At 36.9% G+C, this 22,599-nt stretch overlaps 4 protein-coding genes across 4 annotated transcripts; 2 read left to right on the plus strand and 2 right to left on the minus strand.

Moving 5' to 3' along the window:
• The first annotated feature begins 1,178 nt into the window (after positions 1 to 1,178).
• On the plus strand, positions 1,179 to 4,656 carry LOC114736570 (uncharacterized). Its single transcript, XM_028924431.1, has 9 exons — positions 1,179 to 1,380; positions 1,504 to 1,578; positions 1,666 to 1,732; positions 1,810 to 1,940; positions 2,025 to 2,121; positions 2,217 to 2,283; positions 2,510 to 2,608; positions 2,772 to 2,864; positions 4,630 to 4,656. The coding sequence occupies exons 1-9, from the start codon at positions 1,179 to 1,181 to the stop codon at positions 4,654 to 4,656; spliced, it is 858 nt and encodes a 285-aa protein (XP_028780264.1).
• LOC114736571 (CASP-like protein 1F2) lies at positions 4,525 to 5,582 on the minus strand. Its single transcript, XM_028924432.1, has 3 exons — positions 5,303 to 5,582; positions 5,063 to 5,195; positions 4,525 to 4,979 (listed from the first exon to the last, which is right to left on the minus strand). The coding sequence occupies exons 1-3, from the start codon at positions 5,521 to 5,523 to the stop codon at positions 4,746 to 4,748; spliced, it is 588 nt and encodes a 195-aa protein (XP_028780265.1). The 5' UTR covers positions 5,524 to 5,582; the 3' UTR covers positions 4,525 to 4,745.
• A 5,854-nt stretch (positions 5,583 to 11,436) lies between these two features.
• LOC114736577 (acyltransferase-like protein At3g26840, chloroplastic) lies at positions 11,437 to 18,202 on the plus strand. Its single transcript, XM_028924440.1, has 14 exons — positions 11,437 to 11,776; positions 13,719 to 13,770; positions 13,964 to 14,019; positions 14,114 to 14,272; positions 14,662 to 14,766; positions 15,044 to 15,150; positions 15,396 to 15,517; positions 15,947 to 16,055; positions 16,144 to 16,274; positions 16,561 to 16,930; positions 17,110 to 17,223; positions 17,378 to 17,463; positions 17,559 to 17,668; positions 17,812 to 18,202. Exons 1-14 carry the CDS (start codon positions 11,581 to 11,583, stop codon positions 18,000 to 18,002), a joined length of 1,908 nt encoding a protein of 635 aa, XP_028780273.1. The 5' UTR covers positions 11,437 to 11,580; the 3' UTR covers positions 18,003 to 18,202.
• Positions 18,203 to 21,347: 3,145 nt separating this feature from the next.
• Positions 21,348 to 21,740, minus strand: LOC114736548 (zinc finger protein KNUCKLES-like). The gene has a single exon (XM_028924400.1). The coding sequence runs from the start codon at positions 21,738 to 21,740 to the stop codon at positions 21,348 to 21,350; it is 393 nt and encodes a 130-aa protein (XP_028780233.1).
• Between the last annotated feature and the right edge of the window lie 859 nt (positions 21,741 to 22,599).

Genomic DNA, 22,599 nt, shown 5'->3' on the forward strand with positions numbered 1-22,599 from the left:
CCAGATTGATCTAGTTATACTACTTTTTCCACGCTGGAGTATACTGTGCACCAACGGATCAAGCATTTTCTGGCTACAGAACCCACGCCTTTACAATTTTACTTATACTCCTCTGGTTTTAAATATAAGACTCTTATACTAGTATGCATAAGAGTCTTATATTTAAAATTGGAGGAGTATTTATTATCAATCAGGCACACCTAAACTTCTCATCTAAACCCAAATGAAGTTTTTTCTTGTCTTCTTTAAATGTTTCCTATGCTTTTTTTTTTTTTTTTTGGGTGCCTTTTCGTTTTGAACCATTTTAACGTATTAAAAAATAATAGTCTGAAACTGCTTCTTGCATGCTTCGTCCCAAAGCCATGTGCATACCTTCTCATCTGATCCGATCCACATATTGCAATCATAGGACCCCTCATCATCCAATCAGATTACGGTATCAGCTTATTATATTCTTCATAAAAGTTCCAAATCATATCACTTCTCTTTACTCCAACTGAAATTCAGCGATGCAGAGAATTCTACGCTTTCGCCATGTGAGTCTGTCTCGGTTCCTGAACTTCCTATACAGCTGAGATGGCCACATTACTATGTTTTTCTTCCCCTCCTCGAAGCTTCGCCTCTGTCACTCTGCTTCTCTCCCCTCTGTAACCAGTAAGTCACTGGTTCCAACTTCCTCGCTCTCAATAATTCATCAAAAAATTATAACTTTGTCCCAGATACTTCCCCTTTAAATATCCCATTTATTCTCTTCTGCTCTGTTTTCCCAACTTGCCCACCTTTAGTGTGATCTGGGTTTTCAATGTTTTATCAGCCTATTTTGAATCTACCAGTTTTAACTGTCCTTTTTGTCCCGGAGCCACTCATGCATTTGGATGGTGTATTATTCATTTATTTCTATTTTCATTTTTTTAATATGCTAATCAGAAAAACTGTACCTGATTAACTTCCATTCCTCGCCCACTTCAGCACAGCTGAATTCTAGCTAGCTCTCTTTCGCTGTTAAATGTGCCAACCATGCTTGTTTTTAAGTTCCCTCATTTCCCATTCGCTCATGCTCTCATCTTCACCAATGTTTGGTCCTTCGGAACACTGTCATTGTAATAGACATGAGTTTTGAACATGGTTGTTTGATTAATGTAGGATGTTATGCTTGAAAAAAGTGATCGGCCAAAATAATGGGTTGTACTAACTCTGTACACGCACTTGGCAAGAAGAAGAAGAAGACAAGTATCCCTGAAGTGGTGGTTTTTGTTCCCTCCATCCGATTCCCCCTCCAATCTGATCTTCATAGGGCGCTCAAAGGGCTAGTTCCGGGGGATCTTGCTGACAAGTTCTCTTCCCTTCGGAATCAGATAGTGCTAGTGGCTGAGGACACTGGTGAGTCACCTCTCCCACTCGAATTCACTCGTTAGCTCTAGTTTTGTGCTCTTTTAATATTTCAACGGTCCTCTGTTCTTCACTGGTTTCGTGATTTTTATGAAGTTTAATTGATTCTTGTAGGGGGATCTGCCATAGCAGAACTGCGGAGAGCTCTGAATGAATACTTGGCCGTTCTTGTTGGGCTTACTAAGAAAGGTTTCAGAAACTTAAGCACATCCCTTGCTGCTCCTTTTTTGCCTTCCTTACCTTTCTTAAACGGGTTTTAATTTTCTCATCTTGCAGAGTATGGTCTCGAGGGATTAATAAAATTCAAGTGGAAAAATTTCCAGGATGGGCGACAAGTATGGCTGTCATCCCAAAACTTTCATCATTATTGATCATTTTAGCCCGTTTGACCCGAACGATCAACTCTAACTTGCAGGATAGCTGTGTAGCAAATGCCTGGTTTGAGGTGCTTTCCATAGTTCATCTTATGGCTATGCTTACACTGTCAGAAGCTGACTCGTTATTGATTCCGAAGGACCATTCAGGATCCGGAATAAGGGTTGTATCTTCAGGTTACGCTTTAATACACAAAACTATAATTATTCCACATTATAGAAGGCCGACAACGTGAAACCAGAACCTGTTTGTGCTACCAGATAGCAAGAGGGAAGCAGTGGATTTGTTACTGAAGGCATCAGGATACCTGCAGTTCTGTGTCAGGGATCTTCTCACTCGAATACCACTTGAAATTAAGTGCGTTTCTCTCTAGCCTCTACATTGCAAGTTTACAACCAGAATTGGAGATCTTTTAGACACACTATTAAGCTTTTTCTCAACACAACATGCAGGAAAATTTTACCCCACGGTTTGCAGGATGGTGTATTAGAGGCTTTATACATTCAAGCACTTGGCCAGGTACTTAAAAACCATCTCCATGCATACCAAATAGCATACCAAAATGGCCATTAAAATTGTCTAGTTGAAATCATGATACTATGAACATGGTTCTTTTTCTCTGCGCGCTTCTGCTAAGATGCAATCATGGCATAAAACCTCCCTTTCTTCACTAAATAATAATCTGCCTTATAGTTTTGTTATAAACAAGGGATGCTTATAATCGATCATCTGGATGACAATTCAGGGAACAGAAATTCAGCTTGGCCTTGCTGTTGAATGTCAGAACGCAACTTTGTCGGTGAAGAGAAGGTTGGCATGTGAACAACTGATTTATTTTAGTCAGGTCTTCACCTCCAACCTCCGAATACTTGCTCATCATTAGACTTCTTAACTCATTAATTTTATTTTGTAATACGTTCAGATTATCTCGCTAAAGTCTACTGATACATCTTCCCCCCCACTGATATATCTTCTAACTTCGGTTAATTGGAAACTTTGAAGAGCAGGCTTATCAGTGCTTGTTGGAATGTGGCTTCAACCAAGATTATGGAAAAAAGCATCTCCGGTTCATCAAATGGAAATTCTTGAAGCCAAGGTTAGTAATTCCATCAACATTCAATAAAATCCAATAATTCGGATGATTAAATACGTGGGTGGCCCATTTTTATAATGTGGCGTCAGGCTGCAGCCTACTACTACCATGGCCTGATTCTCGACAAGGATAATGAACCGAGCAATCCCGTTGGTGCTGTGTCTTGTTTTCTTGCTGCAGAAGAACTTCTAGCTGAGAGCAGGAAGGCCCGCTTAAGCTTTTGTGTTGCAGCTCCAGTGACCAGGTTTTGTGTGATCCTAAGATTTTGTCTGAATTTGTTTTCCAGAAGACTCTTTTTCCTTAAAATGATTATCTCTCTCTTTGTGAAGGGCTGCTCCCTCTGGGGTGCTATGAAACATTTACAGCAGAAAATTCCTGAAGTTGCATCGAGGAAGTCTCAGATGTATGGCTACCTCTTGGAACAAGAGAAGTAAGCAGCTTCGTTTGTTAGAATTTAGCCTAATAAATGCCTTAAATTTCTATGGAAGATGAAAGCGATTGGCTCACATATGATGCAGGGGTCTCCAAGAATTGCCTGAGCTACCTGATTTTCAACTGTCATTGAGTCCAGATGACTATGAGCTGCCTGAAATAGATGCAGTATGGGATAGTGAAGGCTGGGAAAGTCTAGGACAACCTTGAAAGAACATCTTAAAGATAGCGAAGAAGATGAGGTTGAAGCCGAAATTAATGATTTTGAGAGGAATTAGAGACACAGATTGTGAACTGCCACGGAAATCTCCAGTTCGATGGTTGGTTCAGAAGCTTACCATAAAATTGTGGAACGCCTCACTAGAGATAAAGTTGATACATCAAGCACGAATGAGTTCCTCAAACAATTTGTCAATTAAATTTGGTCATACTCACCAATGATCCAAAAATGAGTCTCGTTTGCCAAAATTCTTAATCAGTCTCACTCATGATGATTCGTTCAAGGTTTAAGAAATACGCAGCACGTTAAAGTAGGCAACCGGAGCTTTGAAGAACGAGACCAGTTTTCTCAGCTTTTTGGGTGACTTAGTCAGGATGGAATTTCGTGTGTAAATGACCACATTTCCATGCAATAATTGCATTTTTTTTACTGCGTGATGGAGATGATTTGGCGTACAGAGCAATAAATAGATATGGGTATGTTCATGTACTAGTAAGCACACTTATCTTTCTATTTTTTTGAACAAAAAACGTGTGACGCTTCTTTTCAATTTTTTGAAAAATACATATTAAATTGACCGAGGAGAGGATTATAGCGTTTAGATATCTTAAAGATTATAAAAGTAATTTTTGAGAAGATTGCAAACAGATTGCAAATAAGGAAAATAATTACTTCTCCAGTCCCATATGAAGATAAAACTTTTGTATTTACATATTCACGTACGGAGGGCGTATTAATTTATTTTATTTTTTTGGAAAAATATAGGTAGATCCTTTGAAAGGTCTAGCTTTCATTTAAAATTCCTCAAAAGTTCTTACAACCAGTGAAATCAGAACCCTCCACGGGATCAAGCTTTAAGGGAAAGTGGATGACTTCTTTTGGTCCTTTCGGTAATCGGCACTAAGAAAATAACGAATGGATTGGGGGGGGGGGACAAAATCATGTTTTTATGACATATTTACGTGAAGTAGTTTGCCTCAATTTGTAAAAAGACTACTTTTACCCGAACACCTTATTAATAGCATATGCACTTTATGCATGCTGACCAAACAGAGCCAGGATGAACAAATTACTCGGAAAGGAGATGAAATTTAACTGATACATATAGAAAGATAAATAGATATATATATATATAAAGAGTACTTGATAAGTAGCGATTAGAGTGTATATGCAAACGGCAAGCGATAGATAGATACAGATATGATTAACGATATATACATAGAGAGAGAGAGAGAGTTAGGTGGCTAGTTGTGAGGAATAGGAGAGGAAGTTTGAAGGAGCCAAAAGAGTGAGTCCTAAATAGGCAAAGAAGGCCAAATAGGAGAGCGAGAGGGAGACCGCATTGATTCTGCAGAACTTGGCCACCTTGTCGCATATTGGGTCCCATCCCATATGCGATTCTCCGTACTGCGCCACATATCCTATCGCCGTTCCCGCCGCACACCCTCCCATCATCAGCACCATCATCACCTGCAATTCTCTTCATCAACCACTTCACTGAATCGTCCTTTTCATCACTATTTAACTATAATACACAAACACATATGACTTACAATATCATGCAAAAACAGTAAGAAACAGTACTGCCTGCGTTGTGGTATTGCCCGGCGTTTCTTCAGAAGCCGAATCACAATCAGAGTGGCCGCGGATGATGCACACACTATAGCGTCTGCAGCAACCAAGAATCTGCAGGAGAAAAGAAGGCACGAGTTTTTAACAGACCAGTGTGAAGGATTAGTTAATGGGAAGGTTCGTTTGAGATTGGAAATTTGGAATATTTAAAATGATACTACTTGAAGGCAGAAGAGTAATAAAAGTGAGCTTGGAGCTGGATCATGAAGACGGTGACGGTTTGGGAGTTAGTGACTAAGAGTGCAACGGAAATTGCAGTAAACAGAACAGCTAGGCCTCTGAGAATGTGCTGAGCCTTGAAGAACGTCATGTTTTGCGGTGGTGGGGTTGGGCTTGATGCAGCGACCGCCATGAGCGAATCAGCTTTCCACTGGTCAGCCATGTCTCAGCTGCTGAGATCTCCAAGATATGGAGAAGAGTACAAAACGCAGAAATAAAAAGGCATGAAAATGGAGAGGCAGGGCTTCTGGCTTTATAGCAAGAAATGAGAACTAGTCTGAGTCCCCTGGGGGGGGGGGAGGGATCACCATTCATGGCTGTGGGGCCGACTGATTCAATGTTGTGAAGAAGATGACAAGGAAGAAAATGTGATGTTGAAGAATTGCAAGTTCCAGATCTGGCATTATGCCCAAGATATGGGGGCAGCCTATCGGTGTGCATTGCTTGTAAGCCTCAATTGACTCCAACGCCCCAAACACGTATGCTTAGGCCCTACGGGCGACCAAAAAATGCTGAACATGACCAACAACGCATTCTTGCTGAGGGATACCTATCTCTTAACATGTTAATCATTTGCTACTAGTTAATTGTCAGCAAATATATTTATTAATATTACTTGTTAGTTTAAAATGATAAAATTGTTCAAATATGTGAAGAAAGTGACTCGTTCCAAATACTTTATATGTATAAGGTATTAAAAGTTCAAAGCACAAAATAAATCGTTAATTGTTTTTCTTGACAATTTTGTAGCTAATAGAGATTAATAAAATTAATGATGAAAATAGTGCTACCATCCCTTGCTTTTTTTTTTTTCTTTTTAGTTATTTGAATAGTCTCGCTTTTATGACAGGAATGATTTAAAATATATAGTTGTTATATTTAAATGATACATTAGGAATTTATAAACAGTCTTTTCTATTTCAAAGCAGAAATTATTTAAAGAGAAAAGAACAGCTAGTTTGAGCAGTAGACTGAACTTTACAGCACTTTTTGATACGTGATTTTTTTTTTTTGTGAACTAGATTTTAGAAAAAAAATTGGCTCATTCACTGTCCAAAGATACATCAACTAACTCTTGACCCTAACTCTATCCAGCATTATAAATTAAACTAGGATGGAGGATCTCATTGTTTACGAGCTGAGATCTTAACTTCAAAGTTGTCTTCCCTAGCATTGTGATGTGCTCCAAGGTCGAATCCCCTCTTTTTGTGAGTGTGTCCAACTCTTTTGCTAGTTGAACTCACAAACAAGGATAATATGTGGTATTTTGTGATTGAGATTGAACAATCTTCTTTATTTTTTGCATGAGACAATGGGAAGTACAATTTCGTTGTGTACGACGTTACATAATATCACATCTCAATTAGGCATGAGATTGAATTATTTTCAGCTAAATTTTTGTGAAACTTGACAAATTCTTATTCCAGTGATGAGAAAATCCCTGTTCCTCGTTCTCTCCATTTCCCTGCTTCAGGGCAATTAGCACTTTGAAACTATCGAAACATAGGATTGGCGCAGCCTATAGGTAACATTTCCTGTCACATTGATTACGTGTCTCACTTGTCATAGTGATGGTAATGAGATAGTCAACCACAATGAAAGGCGAAAAGCTTGAAGCATTGATAGATACCATTGAAGTCAGCCATGTTGATGACTTGGTCTTGATGTGATGTACACTTACCACCAACAGGGCAGATCCCCATTCTTTAATATATCCGATTTCCGAGCTTCAAGCAAGTTAAGAGGCCACTTTCACCATACTGTCCATAATACTTCAACAGAGACGAACCACTTCGCGGCTATATAATAAAGATCAATTGGTCCCTTTTCCACTTTACTTGCTCAGCAAAACCTCGCGCTTCTGGAAGCAAATTTTTCTAAGAAAAAGAAAGAGATTGGAGTTTCCTGTGAGGCGGTTGGGAGCAAAATCTGTTGCTGCCTTGAAAACGTCTTCTAGTCATCAAGTCTATTGTTTGAAATGTCTAGGGTTGGCACATTTCTATTTAGCATTGTTGTGTTGCGTGCCCATGTGGATTTTGAATACACAGAATTAAAAGTGTTTATTTAACAAGCGAGAAAAAGGAAAGAGAGACTAGTCAACATAAAGATGGATGCAAAAGAAAATGATCATCCCACCTTAAAGCACGAGACATGACTGAGTGTTATTACTCCATATATGTCGCGTGTTTGCCTCACTGGCTAATGGCTAATGACAAGTTAACTAATAACTATGCAATCAAAATGCATGGAACTGTCACTAGTAAAGTCTGAAGTGACATGCGGCTTTCGAACTAACAAAAACATTCATTTCAACGCTACATGCAATTTCTAGTCTTTAGGGGAAAAAAAAATCAAATCAGCCTTACGAGGGAAGCTTGATCATGTGAAGTGGCATCATAATAAATGGACACAATGGAAAATTCTAATCTGTTATTTCCTTGAAAGCCTGACACTGACAATTTGGCAATATATTCAAGCGCTTTAATTGTTGGCCCAAAAAAATGTATTTGGTTTTTAAAGTATTCATGGTAGAAGAAAACTTGGCCCATAAGCGAAAAGCCCAGCCCGGACGAGGGAGAATCACTTCAGAACTGGACAAGGGGCCGAAGATTTCGGCGATGAAAAAAGCTGTCAAACTCCCAATCACTTATACAAATCAACCACCAAATAGTAAATTGATTAAGCTAGTTAAGTTTCTTCTGAGGTTAATTTATATAACTCAATTTCACTTGCATGTTTTCTAGTGCATCACGCCCTTGTGTAAGCGATGATGGCGGAACTCCCCCCCCCCCCCAAAAAAAAAAAACCGGCACGAATATAGAAGACAAGGCATTTTCCGTGTTAATGGCTTGTATACATTATCACGGGAATGAGATTTAGGTATAGTTTATTATATTATTGAAATAAAAGATTAGCAAAAATTGAGAATATAGAAAGTATGCGCTTTTTAAAAACAGTTTTATCACGACACGACCCTATAATTGGAACGCACATTGCCACATTTGTTATATTCTTTATTAATGATTTCAATCATAAATATGAAAAGAATGTGGGACCGTACGTCAAAAGAAGAAGAAGAAATCTACGCAACGCGAAGTCGTGAACGTCTTGGCTTTCGCTTGTTCGGTTTTCACTGAGATTTGCAAAAAGGGATCGTCTAAGTTCGAAGCCAAACTGGAAAGTCTGATCCAAGACGGGACACGTTGGGGGTTGATCATTTTTTCCCCGGTATAATTTAAATTTCAAATAAACCAGCCTATATCTTTATTTGTCTAGTAAGTGTGCTTGTTTGGCGACATAAAAAAACTAACCAGAGAACAATGAAAGGGGAAAAAAAAGTAAAGATATAAAAGGCAATTAATTCAATAAGAGAAAACAAGTACAAAATTAAAAAAGGCCAATATGCTAAAATTGGACATTTTAAACAAAATCTAAATACACCAAATTGATCGCTGGTCGAGCATGAAATAGAAAAAATAAAGAGTTAAATATATTGACATCCCTCTATTTTAGTTAAATTACAGAAACTTCTCATCTATTTTGAAAATTTATATAAACCTCTTTTAAAATTAAAACGTATATTACACAAACCTCCCTTATACTTTTAAGATCTTGTTTCCATCCATCTAAGAAACCGTTAGTTGACTGTTAGATTTGACTTTCAAACATTTATTTTGACGAAAATATCCCTATTTAACATAAAATGTTATTTAAATATTTATATCTATGAAAAGGTAATTTTTGATACAACAAAAAATAGTTATAATACATGTATTTTCAAAATTTTTAATTTTGATTATATTATAGAATTATATAATTTTAATTCCTCGTAAAATATTAAAATTTAAGGTTTCTTTTAAATAGGCTAGAAAATATTTTGAATTCTTTTTTTTCATCATATAATATAAACTATGTAAGTTTAGAAAATTATATAAATCCATTAAATATATAGTTTAAATTTTTTTAAAAAACTGCTGCAAATATTTATAACCTATTTATAATCAAAGAATTAATCAAATTTCTAGTCAATTATTTTTTTTACGTTTGCATTAATTAAATTACTCAATTTTTTGGCCCAATATGATGAAAATATTAAACAAGCAACAATTTGTAAAAATAAAAAATAAAATTAAAGTAAAGGAGAAAATCTTAAATTCTTCAAAATAGTTTTAATTAAAATTTAAGAATTTAGTATTATGAACGATAAATTAGTAAATAGAAAGTATTTCAACATAAATTTTAATTAAAAAAATCATCTTTTTAGAATATTGTTAACGAAAAGAGATCCGTATAATTAAGATAAAATACAAGAGATATTAAAGTATTTTATTAAAAAAAAAACATAAAGACGCACTTTTGCTTTTCCTGTTTAACTGGTATGAAAATTTTAGACAGCGGTTTCTGCTCAATCTAAATCAAGAACAAGGTGCTTGAATGATTCTTTATAAGTGATACCAATATTGGGCATGACAAACCTACATTATACGTTCAGGTGTTAATTTAGACACGTCAATTATAAGATGCCTCTCAAATGCCGTGACGGGGAATCAAATCCCCTTTTTTTTTAAATAAAGAGGTGTAGTTCTTACCGTTGAACCCACAATAAATGGGTAGATGCACTTTTGATTTTATGAATGAAAAACGAATGTGTCGGATGGGACTTGTTAGATATCAACGTCAAGGAAGGTTTTGGAAGATGACTCTTGGGGGCGGGGGTCAATCTGTCTTCTCTCCTTTGCCCCTTCCCATCTGCTATGCTTGTTTGCTTTAAACTACACGGTTTTACTATGGAAAATTGTCGAGTGACACTTTTTTTTTTAAAAAAATAAACATCTAACGTCATGAAATATTTTTTTAGTGTCATTTATTATTTTGAAATATTTCTTCAGTACTATCTATTTTAATATAATTTTGGGTCCAATTTGAGCTCTAAAATATTTGTTATAACACTTAGTATCTGACTGTTAGCACACTGAACTATTTTTAGCAGCACATAGTATCCTAAAATATTTTTCAGTACCAATGAAGTAGCGTTTGAGATGATATTTTTCAAATATAAATAAATGGCTAAGATGCCTTTATGTCAAATTTAAAAAAAATATCAAATTTGTCATTATCAGTACATTTTTTGTTATTGGCTGTTCAACACTTATCATTGTTAATTTATAACTTGTTAATAAATAATTTGTTATTGTAACTGTACTTCTTATCATTTGCTGTTCAACATTTGTTACTACTGGTTCATGATTTGTTAATAAGCTTTTTTATATAAAAACATTTTAATTATTTAACAATATTTATAAAATATCAATTCCTCAAAATTTTGAAATCCGATCCTTAATATAAGATATTGTTTGACTTTTATTTTGATTATAAATATAAAATCATAATCTATTTTACCTCTCATGTTTATCTATTTTTTCCAAAATAATCATTGTGGTCTTTACATATATTAAGTGTTCAATCAAATAGTAGTTCTAGTTAATAAATATGATTAGTAAAGATATTTTAGAGAAAATAACATTTAATTATTACAAATAACTAATTTAATAAATTTTTTAATCTATTTAAATTAGTTTATTACCAACTCTTATACCAAGAATGGAAAGTAATATCAAGTAGCTGATTGGAAATATCACATCAGTCGCGCTGTCCAAATATTAAGTTCAACGTCTTATGGGAGTCGCGCTGTCCAAAAAACAAATTAAGGACAAAACTCTACAGGAAATAAGAAACCAGGAAATTTGCCTCCGTTTCTTTTGGACCATTGGGAAATTGTCAAACATCAAATGATAATACTGGAAGAGCCAGCGTGTCCATGGATCCCTCCCCGCCTCCCCCTTTCCAACTATATATTGAACGATATTATATATAGGTGTGTACATTTTAAGCGGTCTGTCACACTCCGTCAACTAAGTAAAGCTCCTGGCAGCTCAGTTTGATAAACTGTAGAATCATTGTCTTATCATTAATTAGCTGTATTCGATCGTGCTTCATACGCTTTTTTCGAATCTGGAAGAACAGAGCCATGGCGCCCCTTGCAGCTTCTGTATTCCCGGGCGGTTTTCCACCGTGTCTCCGGTACGAGGCGACCTCATCGGCCGGGAGGTTCAAATCTAATCGGATACCTCTTGCGAACTGGCGATTGGCGGTGTCGGTGGAAGAGGCCACTCGGTCGACGGCCACGGGGATATTGGAGAAGCGAGGAGAAGAAGAGGGAATGAGGGTGGAAAGGGCGGTGGTGGAGGAAGGGAGTGAGTGGTGGGAGCAGGCGAATGAGGAAAGGAAAGGATGGAAGGCGTACTTGGAGGAATCGGAGGAGATGATCAGGCCGGACGGTGGACCTCCTCGCTGGTTTTCGCCATTAGACGTTGGTTTCCGATTCAATAATTCTCCCCTGCTGCTCTTTCTTCCTGGTTAGTACCCAACGATTGGGGACCACTCTCTCTTTAGTGTTTGGTTTAACTTATTCCAATTTATGGTTTTTAACTAATTTAATCAATTATTTGTTGTTCATAAAAATAAAAATAAAAATAAAAAGGAGTACTATATAAAAAAAAGTTTTATTTCTTTTTAGGCCAGATAAAAAAGTTTTATTTCATAAAATATAAAAGTAACTTTAAAAATGTACCTTTTTATTTAGTATGTTTTTAATTTTAATTTTGAATGGAAGAAAAGTATGCTTGTTTGCTTTTGTTATCTAATTTTTTTTCTAATTAAATAGTGAGAATGACAAATAAAAACTTTGAAAATGAGAGAATTTCAAATTAAGATTTGTTATAAGATTTGATAACTCTTAATTTATAAATAATAACAAATTTTTGTGAAAATATTTAATGTGAAATTTTCTAATTTTTATGGGCTTTTTTGTCATTTTTCCAATTTAGAAATGTAAGTGGCGCCTGTTATGATTTAGTTTGCAATCTTTCTTTTTTTTTTTCCCCTGGAAATTTGCAATTAAGTTTTATGTTAAAAAAGAATTATACAAATTTTAGTTGTTTCTGGAGAAGCGCTGGTGCCTGATGCGCATGTTTTATGTACACGTTAGGAGAAGTATACAGGATCCCTTCCTGGCCGGAAAAATAAAAAATAAAAAAGAGCAGAAGAAGTATCGTATCCCTAGTAGCACTTTCGAGTCCCTAGCCCTAGATTTTCCCTTATTTATTATACATAAAAAGAGATGCGGTTTTGCCGGACATGGATTTGAAAAGGTACAATGATAATATGATAATAATAAAAGAAGTGTAATTGGTCAGACGTTTTCAAAGTGAAAGCAGTGGCTACTGGCTATCGTGCCAGGACATGTGCTTAAGCAGATGCATTTATGGCTTGAAGTGACCCAGTGCTTTGGCAGTTTCCTTGCTTGGATGCCGTATGCTATTTGCTTGCTCTATTTTTATTACAGCAATTTTTGCTGTGACGGTAAATATTAAATATTTTATTAAATAATATTTTTAACTAATACATATAATTAGTAATGATATTTTGAAAAATATAATAACTAATTGTTATAAATAAATAACTTAAGAAATTTTTTTAATTTAATAAAATTAGTCAAATAATTTTTATATTAAAATTATGTCCTAATTATAGGAAGAATTTTTATTTTCTTTTTGGTCCTCTAAATGTAGGCTGGTGATCATTATTATGTGGTTTTCACATTTGTGAAAACGGGTGAAGTTTTTTTTTAAAAAAAAAAAACAGCAGCGTAACAGGGTTTCTTTTATAATTCTTATTCAAATTATATATAATAATTGAGGTAAAGAACAGTATTTCTCAAATTCTATATTCATGCCATTCATATTATTCATATTTCTCAAATTCTATATTCATGCATTTCATAGGCCCACACTGTTTTTCTGATATAAAAATATAAAGGTTAAGGGGATAACTTTTCATATGATGTCATATATATGCGATAAAAACAAGTACCTTTTATTAATGAGATTAAATTAATGTTATAACTCAATAATCGTAATTTTACTTTGAATCTTATTTTAACTTAGTCAGTTGGGTGGTGGAATGCGTATTTATTCCTTTTTTTTTGGGGGGGGGGGGGGCGGGGGGAGTGGAAGGGCACCATGGTGTGTCGACTGGCGGTGACCATATGTGGCTTTCAAGGATACGTAGAAGTCATGGCCTAAAAGAAGGATGAATAGAAGTTTATTTTGATTTAGTTCAACCTAAAAATTAAATTAAAGAGAGATATTTAGTTCAGCAAATAGATTTCCTTTACGTATGTCATTTTACAAGCGTTTAGTATTATTGAATATTGACCCACTTTAATGAAAATCAAAATATGAATTATGACAAAATGATATTCATGAAAGTATGCTTACGTCATAATTAATGTTTTAGGGATTGATGGCGTCGGTCTTGGAATGATCTCAAGTCATAAGAAGCTGGGAAGGTACTCAAAACCTTCATGTTATGATTGGAGTTCACTTTGTAACTGACCAGACAAATAATTGGAAGCCAAACTGTTTCTGCTTGCTTCTTGATGTTACTCTAATAATGTTATTTATGCTAACTGTTTATGAGAAAAAAGAGATAATTTGTTGACTGGTTTGTGAGAAATATTCTTTCTTTTTCCTTGAATGAAGGATATTTGACATATGGTGCTTGCATATTCCGGTTATGGATCGAACACCATTTACAGGTCCTTCTCTTTTCCCCTCGTCTCTTTTATAACATGTCGTTTTTCACTGACTTTGCATATTGTCTGTGTCTATTTCCCCCGTTGGTTATTGCAGAGCTTGTGAAGATGGTTGAGAGAACTGTTAGGTCAGAGAATCAACGCTCGCCAAAACGACCCATATACCTTGTGGGTGATTCTGTAGGAGCATGCCTTGCCCTGGCTGTTGCTGCCCGTAACCCTGATATTGATCTGGTATTAATTTTGGCCAACCCAGGTAAATTTTAACCTCCAACTTCCTAAGATGTAGCCAAAGTTTTTATCTTTTTTGGTTTTGTTAATCATCGGCAACGAATAGTCAAATCAGGACGATAATTCAACACCATAAGCATGAACAAAAGTGAGAGCTGTACATCAGGAAATGCTGAGTAAGTTGCACGGTGAATTGCAGTTCTGTTGTGGTATATGTATACTCATCAGTAAAATTTAGTTAAAGGAATGCCAGGGGAAATGAAATGATGAAACTTATTGTAATTGGTAGTGTTGTTGATCCCGAGTTTTGTAAGAACAATATTACGTGAATGTCTCTGCCGCACTGTACATGTCAATGAATGGATGACCCACAAATACCTAACTGTTCCTCACCCAAAATGCTCATTTTGGCAGCTACTTCATTCGACAGGTCACAGCTGCAACTTCTAACCCCATTGTTGGAAACTATGCCTGGCCAAATATCTCCTGGCCTGCCTTATTTTCTCGGTTTGATGGCAGGTTTGATTTTCTTGTTTCTCAAGTTATAGTATTTACTTGATGTCCATGCTAGATGCGTGGGTTTATTTTCTATCCCGAAAGCTACATATGCCTTGAAATGCGGGACAAAAAGAAAATCTGAATATGAAAAGTAGTTTTCGATCCCCAGGCACTGAAACTTTTTCAAAGCCAATCATTTTACCATAGATCAAGCACCAACATGGCGTCTTTCTCTTTCACCAAAATTAGGAAAAAAAACTGTCTTTCTCCATTTATGCCTTCAGCAATTCTACTTTAGGTGATCCCCTGAGGATGGTACTGGATAACACGTTGAAAGGACTTCCCTTACAAAACACGGCTAGAGAGCTAACGGAGGATCTCACTGCTTTGTCATCATTTCTCCCTGTAAGGTTCAACTACATCGTTGTTTTGGTTTGATTCTCAAAATAGAGGAGTTCCTAAAGCCGCTTGCTAGAGGGGACATAAAGCCAAAATTGGATAGCATATTTCTTTCCCCGTTACATTAATTTTTTAAAAAGGTTATTATGCTGCGTTTGAAAAATATGGACAGAAATGAGCGAGTTGCTTCCCTGAAGTTTTCCCTTCATCTTGTTCCTATATTGAAAATCTGTTGTTGATTGAGTTCTCAGGTTCTTGGGGATATACTACCAAGAGAAACATTTCGATGGAAACTAGCGATGCTTAAGTCAGCTTCTGCATATGCCAATTCACGCCTTCATAATGTCAAAGCTCAGACATTGATACTTTGCAGGTGCGTACACTTGGACATTGTCATTCATATTGGTCACAATTCGGTTTATTCTGTAATTTCTAACTTCGCGTCAACTTGATGAATTTGCTTTAAAATGAAGTAAATAAAATGCTGAGCAATCTTAGAACAAGGAATTGCTTGATTAGCCCCCATTTCCCTTCTCGATCATTATATTTTTGGTGAAAGGAGCTGCTAGAAGTCGTGCTGCGACGAAAGAAATCAGTTAACTGAAAAATCTATCATTTTCTCTTATCATTTGTTCCAGAGCTCACTCCATTTTTTTCGTAAATCCTTAAATTGACTGGTCTGTGACTTAAATTGGATCGCTGCAGTTAGTGTAAGAAGATGTCATATATTTTCACATATTTTTGGGTTTTATGATTCTTTTATGTAATGTTGGGCTAAGCTTTAATATCTGTCCATTTTTAGCGGAAGGGATCAGTTGTTACCTAGTCAACAGGAAGGTGAAAGACTTAGTCGTTTACTGCCTAACTGTGACGTTCGTAAGTTTGATGACAGTGGTCATTTCCTTTTCCTGGTATAATTCTCTCCAATCTCCATTTCAAATTTTCTTTGACTTTCGTTTGACCGTAATTAAGGTAATGCTTTTCCCCCATTGGTTTCAGGATGACAAGATTGACCTGCTAACCATCATCAAGAAAACATCTTTCTATCGCCGTGGCAAGTATCACGACTATGCTTCAGATTTTGTGCCGCCAACACGCAAAGAAATAGACAATGTAATAGAAGAAAACAGGTACGCACGCACCCCACATTCTTGACTCTTGGAAACTTATCTTCGGACTGACATCTTGATTAATAGCAGCGCTCCTAAAATTTTCATTTTGCCAAATAAAATAAAAAAGTACTAATAGGTGTATCAGAAACGATCTTAGAAGCCACGAGAGGTACTGGAGACTAGAGAAAATTTAGGCCACATCTAACCCTGACTATCGCTGTTCATTCTCATCGATCGAATTATAGTGTGGGGAACATAATTTAAATAGTGTCCTTCAAATTGTACTAATGCCTAGTGGCTGCAGATTGTTAATTTCTGTCGCTAGTGCTGTAATGCTCTCAACTCTGGAGGACGGAACGATTGTCAAAGGCCTTGCTGGAGTTCCTTCAGAGGGACCTGTCCTGTTCGTGGGGTACCACATGCTGCTGGGATGGGAAGTAGCTCCTCTGGTTTCTCGATTTCTTCAGGAAAAAAATATCCTATTACGAGGGCTGGCACATCCGATATTATTTATGAGGCCAAAAAGTGAAAAATTTCCTGATATGTCGTCGTTTGATTCGTTCAGACTGCTGGGTGCAGTTCCAGTCGCACCAACTAACTTCTTCAAGCTTTTCGCGTCCAAGTCTCATGTCCTACTGTACCCTGGAGGGATGCGAGAGGCTCTTCATCGGAAGGTAAATTCCAATGGGTAAACTTGTTCCATTGGAAAGTTTTAACTTTCAACACTTACACTGAATATTGAATCATGCTAGCTTGCTCATTTTAGAATAATTTTGGCCCCGTGTCTCATTCTCACAAAAGAAACATAAGTGTATGCTTTTAATCTCCGGGTTTTGGAACTTAACAATTCCAGGGTGAAGAATACAAGTTATTCTGGCCCGAGCAAGCCGAATTTGTCAGGATGGCGGCCAGATTTGGAGCGAAAATTGTGCCTTTTGGTGCTGTTGGGGAAGACGATTTGGGTCAGGTATGTTTAACATATCTGATCTTTTCTAAGACCTTTCATCTTCAATCCGACGCTGCCTGTGCATGTCCAGTACACTAGCATTTTGCTGTAGTCTGGGTTTGCCATGATGTATCGGTTATGGGCTTATGGCATAACGACGAATACCATCTTTCAGGTAGTTTTCGATTATGAGGACTTGATGAAGATTCCTTATTTTAGGTCTGATATAGAAACTTTAACGGAACAGGCTGCCCGGTTGAGGTATCTCCATATATTCGTAATTCTGTCCCTACGCCTTTATATGTAAAATACTAAAATGTATAATATTTAAACTGTTTCTCTCCTGTCAAACCAAGGATCGATGCTAGCGGTGAGGTGGCTAATCAGCAAATGCATTTGCCAGGAATTATGCCCAAAATTCCTGGCCGGTTCTACTATTATTTTGGAAGAACATTTGAAACGGAAGGTAAGCTGATGCATACTAATTTCACAGCTTGAAATGCCAATAAATTGTATCGTAGTACAAATAATTCCGCGGTCATAAACTTGTTCACGGAGGAGAATATAATGCTGGCGGATTAACTTTTAAGACTTTTGATTGTTGGTAAGGGAGGAGGCATGAATTGAGAGATAGGGAGAAGTCTCAAGAACTGTACTTACAAGTGAAATCCGAGGTTGAGAGATGCATTGCTTATTTGAAGGAGAAAAGAGCAACCGATCCTTACAGAAGCATAGTGTCTCGCTTGGCGTACCAAGCCGCGCATGGTTTTACATCTGAAGTTCCGACCTTTGAAATTTGATGCTGTTCTGATCAAATGGTTGCTGAAGTATTGGACCTTGGTCCCGCATCTAGAGGAACCGGGGATATGGGATTTCTTTAACGGTGGGCTTCAAGCCCAATAAGATATCGGGATCAAGATATTAGTCCGGTGAGTGGGCAATTACTCTGTAAATTCATCTGCTAAATTTATCACGGAATTGATTGACAATTTGCTTGATGGCCAGGAACAACCTCTCTTTTTTTTTTTTTTTTTTTTGAACCATTAGATTAAATATTTCAACATTTTAATTTTTTATAAGTTATTTATAAAAAAATTTTAAAAACATTTAGTCCACTTGCAAACTATTAAAATTTAATTTTAATATAATTTATAATTTATTTATTTTTATAATTTAATATTTTAATAATAATTTTAAAAATATTTAAATCTGAACTGTTAAAATATTAATAAAGAAATAAAAAGAAAGAGGATAGAAAGAGAAGAAGGGGGTTGTACATTGGGCCGGGAAATATCTTTTCCATCTAAGGGGTGTTTCCACTTGAAAAGGTACTTGAGATAAATTTTTTTATATAATCATTTTAAATTCCGTAAAATTATTTTCAAGAATCTAATCCAAACACTCCTAAGCTAAATGCTGATACGTGTGAGTTGTACCGCCGATCAGTTTTGTGTTTTCTCGGCTAGCAAGTAGCAAGTCCCGAGCCCAACATAAATGAAGCGTCGCGTATTATGTTGTCTTTTCCCGGCGGAATAAAGTTTCTTCACTGAACTAAAATGAATAGGGAATCTTATCATTGGGTTGGATCTAATAAAAATGATTAATTTTTTATAACATGGTGAATTCAGATTTAAATTCTTATTAAAAAAGATATTTATATTTAATATCTGACAATACCTTGTACTTATCAAAAAAAAATCTTCTCCACTGTCCTTTCTCTCCCAATTTAATATTTTATGAAATTATTATCTAAAATAATAAATAATAAGAATAAATTAAAATTATATTTGAATTCTATTTAATTTCTTTATTATTTATATGAAATGAAAAGTGGAGATGAGGGAGAGTGTGTGGGCCCAGAGTGAATGCTTCATATGACGCCAAAAATGGCAGACTGAGGACAGTTGCGACGTCAAAAAAACGGCACGTACTGGTTTAGTGCTCGACGCAATCATCAGGTGATCAACATTTATGCTCCCCACCCCATAGTTTCCTTCCCATTTTATCCTCAACCATTCATCCTATTACACATTCTTCTTTTGGACTCGCTGTTTATGTTGCAATCCCCCCCCCTCTAATTTAGGGATGTTTGGATAAGAACAAAATTTCAGTTTTAAAAGTATTTTTACGGTATACGAAATAAATATATAAAAGAGTTTGTCTCGATTTATAGAAAAGTACTTCTGAAAAGTGATTCTGAGGTTACCCAAACACCCCCTTAATGTCTTATATGAAATAAATATGTAGAGGAGTTTGTCTCGATTTATAGAAAAGTATTTCTGAAAAGTGATTCTTCCCCCTCAATGTCTTATATTTTGGCCGCAAAAAAAAAAAAAATCTATGTCTTATATGTTTAACAGTAAATAATTCTTTAAATTCGTCACCCAAGACTGCCGATTTTGAATTGTTTTGAAGTAAAAAATAACACAAGCAAATGAATAAAAATGAGATTTAGATTGTACGTCTAAGATGCATTCCACAAATAAAAGCAATAAAAATGCAGTGGATATTAAAAGAATAATTTTATTTAACCCACAACAGCAATAATTTTATTTAAATAATTGTTTTATATTATCCCAATATTGACCTTTTCTATGTAGTTTAATTTAAATCGAAGTGATATTTCCACATTAAAAAAAAAAAAGGCCATAACCGGTAATCTTCTGTTTCAAATTTCAATAGCAAAATATTGGCATATTGGGTCTTCCTCAATAAAATGCATTTAAGAGGGCAAGGCAGACGATTTCAATTTGAAGCTTGTATATATGAAGTTTCTAAACATTTCTTATTGACGAGTACCGAGTTATAATAAAAAGACAAATATTAATATAAACAGAACAAGATTTTGTTGATATTTGTTCCTCGTTAGTTGTTACTTGTTAGGCGGCCATGAACAGAGAAACTCAGGACTTTATCTATAAATCTCAATGCCATGAATATTAAGAGAGTGCAGTTCTCTGATGGCTCAGTTAGGTTCATAATCTGGCAACTATAATAACAAGATGCATGCCTCAGGCTTTCTCTGTTTAATAAAAGAAAGAACCAAAGGGCCTCGTCCCATTCTGTTTGGTTGGTGTTGAAGTGGATCGTGTTTATTTCCATTTGGAGCAGATCAAAGGCCATAACATTGGCTGACACATGTTTCATAAAAAGGGCAAAACGAAAGGAAATGAAAGAAAAGAAAAGTTGAAAGGACAAACAACAACACAAGTGCACTCTGCAACTATAGCCAGGTCGCCTCCCTCCCTCCTTCTCTAATGTCCCTATGAAACATCCCTTCACCCAATCAATCACAACACATGATGGACGTCCTTCGCCATCATTCATGCCTCTTCCTTCCTTCCTTCCTCAAACCATTTCACTTCTCCAACTCCAACTTCACTCCATAATTATATACACCTTTAATTTTTCTTTCAGATATTTCATTTACTTTTTGGCCAGGGATGACATTCATTAAATGCATGTATTTAAGATATTTTATAAAGGAAAGGATCTTCCCAGAAACAAATGCCAAGGGCTTCATTATTTATGTTGTTAATGAGGGGAGATCACTGGAAAAGAAAAGAGGTTGGAATGGCGAGAAAGTTCATTAAAAGTTGAAGCAGCTAGCAGGGCCTTTTGTTGAACAAAAAGTCTGATAGGGTTTTTGATCAGTATATCAAGGTGATCATAAATTGCACGGTCATAAATATATTCAATCTCCCAATCGAACAAGCTGGTTGGTTCGTTATATTTCGAGAACTACTTAACGATGAAACAATAATATATGCACTAGGCCACCAAAACAAGATAAACTAAGCGGATAAAATCAGTTGCGGATAACGTGAACATAACAAAAAAAGGGCATCAGCCAGTAGTGTGGAATTGTAAAAAGCATGAGATCATTATGAATAAAGGACGTCGAGCGTGTAGAGAGGGAACTGCTGAAAACACAAAAGCTTGAGATTTAAATTGAAGCCAGCATATACATTATATCATAGATATATAAATAGCGACAACTCGAAACATAAACTTAGACCAGCCGCAGCTGCCGGACGTGATTCACAGGAAAAAAGAGGCCCTTCCATGTCGAAACGAGAGAGAGCCGCTCCGGCCGGCCATGAAGAAGCAAGACAAGTGACCGAAGAAAAGGATGCATGATTGATTCATAAGCGGAGGGTGAGGTCGAGGTGGTTGACGTGGTCAAAGTGAGGATCAGGCCTGGGGGGAGAAGGAGGAGGAGGGGGAGGAAGAGGAAGATGGTGGTGAGGCCCGGCGACGGGAACGGGTTCAACACGGAGCCAGTAGGGATCGAAGAAATGGGAGTGGTGGAGTTGGGGTTGGGAGGTGGGGCTGAGGTTGCGGTCGGCGGCTCTCTCACGCTTGTGGGCGTTCTGGTGGCCGCCGAGGGCTTGGGAGGTGCAGAACATGCGGGGGCAGTAACGGCACTTGAATATACGAGGCGAAGAAGGCTGGGGAGGGTGCGACTTGCGGATGCCCCCGGAGGAGGCAGAGGCGTGGTTGAGGAGGTCGTACATGTGGCCACCGGGCTCTCCCATGGCTTTCTCTTGCACTCCAGCTCTGATCTGAGACTGATGAGGATGGCGACGCAGGAGAAGCAGGGAGTGGCTGGCTTTATATAATGAGCTAACGTCATGATTGGGCGCCCCCCATGAGATGACGCATTTGCCCTTCCTATGGATGTAAAGAAATACTGGCGTGGGGGCAGAGAAGGGAGGGGGTGACGACTAGCAGGAAATGAAGGGAGCAAGAAGGATGCGAGTGGCGCGTGGATAAAGATGGGAAGAGGGAGAGAGAGTGTTGGTTTGGGGGGTGACAGTACGAGAGAGAGAGAGAGAGAGAGTGGGAGTGTGGAGAGAGCAGAGGAATAGAGTTAGTTAGGGTGCTCCAAATATCAGAGAGCCACGTAGGCCAATGCCTTTGCTACGGCTGATCCCGACTCTGCCCAGCCTAACCTGGGAATAACGGGACACATCAAGCCATGCCACTCACCCTCACAAAACATCAAGCAACTTCAGTGATAAAACTAATTTATGAAAATTAAGATAATTAGTTAGAGTTAGAGCAGATTGGGACCATTGGTTCTGTGTTTCACACGCTTTTACTTCCCTTAACGCCGCCTTCCCTGCTCTCCTTTTCTCTTCTCACTCATGCCGTCCTTTTTTTTTTTTTTTTGGGGAGGCAGTCATCTCAAATAAAAAGTTCAACTATAAACACTAGTTACATGTACTTGAGGGTAAACATGAATAAAGCCTCAAGGCCAGAGGGTCGCTCTATTGTCAAACACCCCCCCCCCTCTCCACAAAAAAAAAGTTTTGATTGTTCCTTCGGGGGAAATTACAATTCCAGATTGTAATTCAATTTAAAAACCCATCAAATAAAATTCCAAGGAATCGA

The sequence above is a fragment of the Neltuma alba genome, unplaced genomic scaffold (assembly GCF_004799145.2).
Source record: "Neltuma alba isolate B1F8T4 unplaced genomic scaffold, ASM479914v2 tig00013343_pilon, whole genome shotgun sequence".
Lineage (NCBI taxonomy): Eukaryota > Viridiplantae > Streptophyta > Magnoliopsida > Fabales > Fabaceae > Neltuma > Neltuma alba.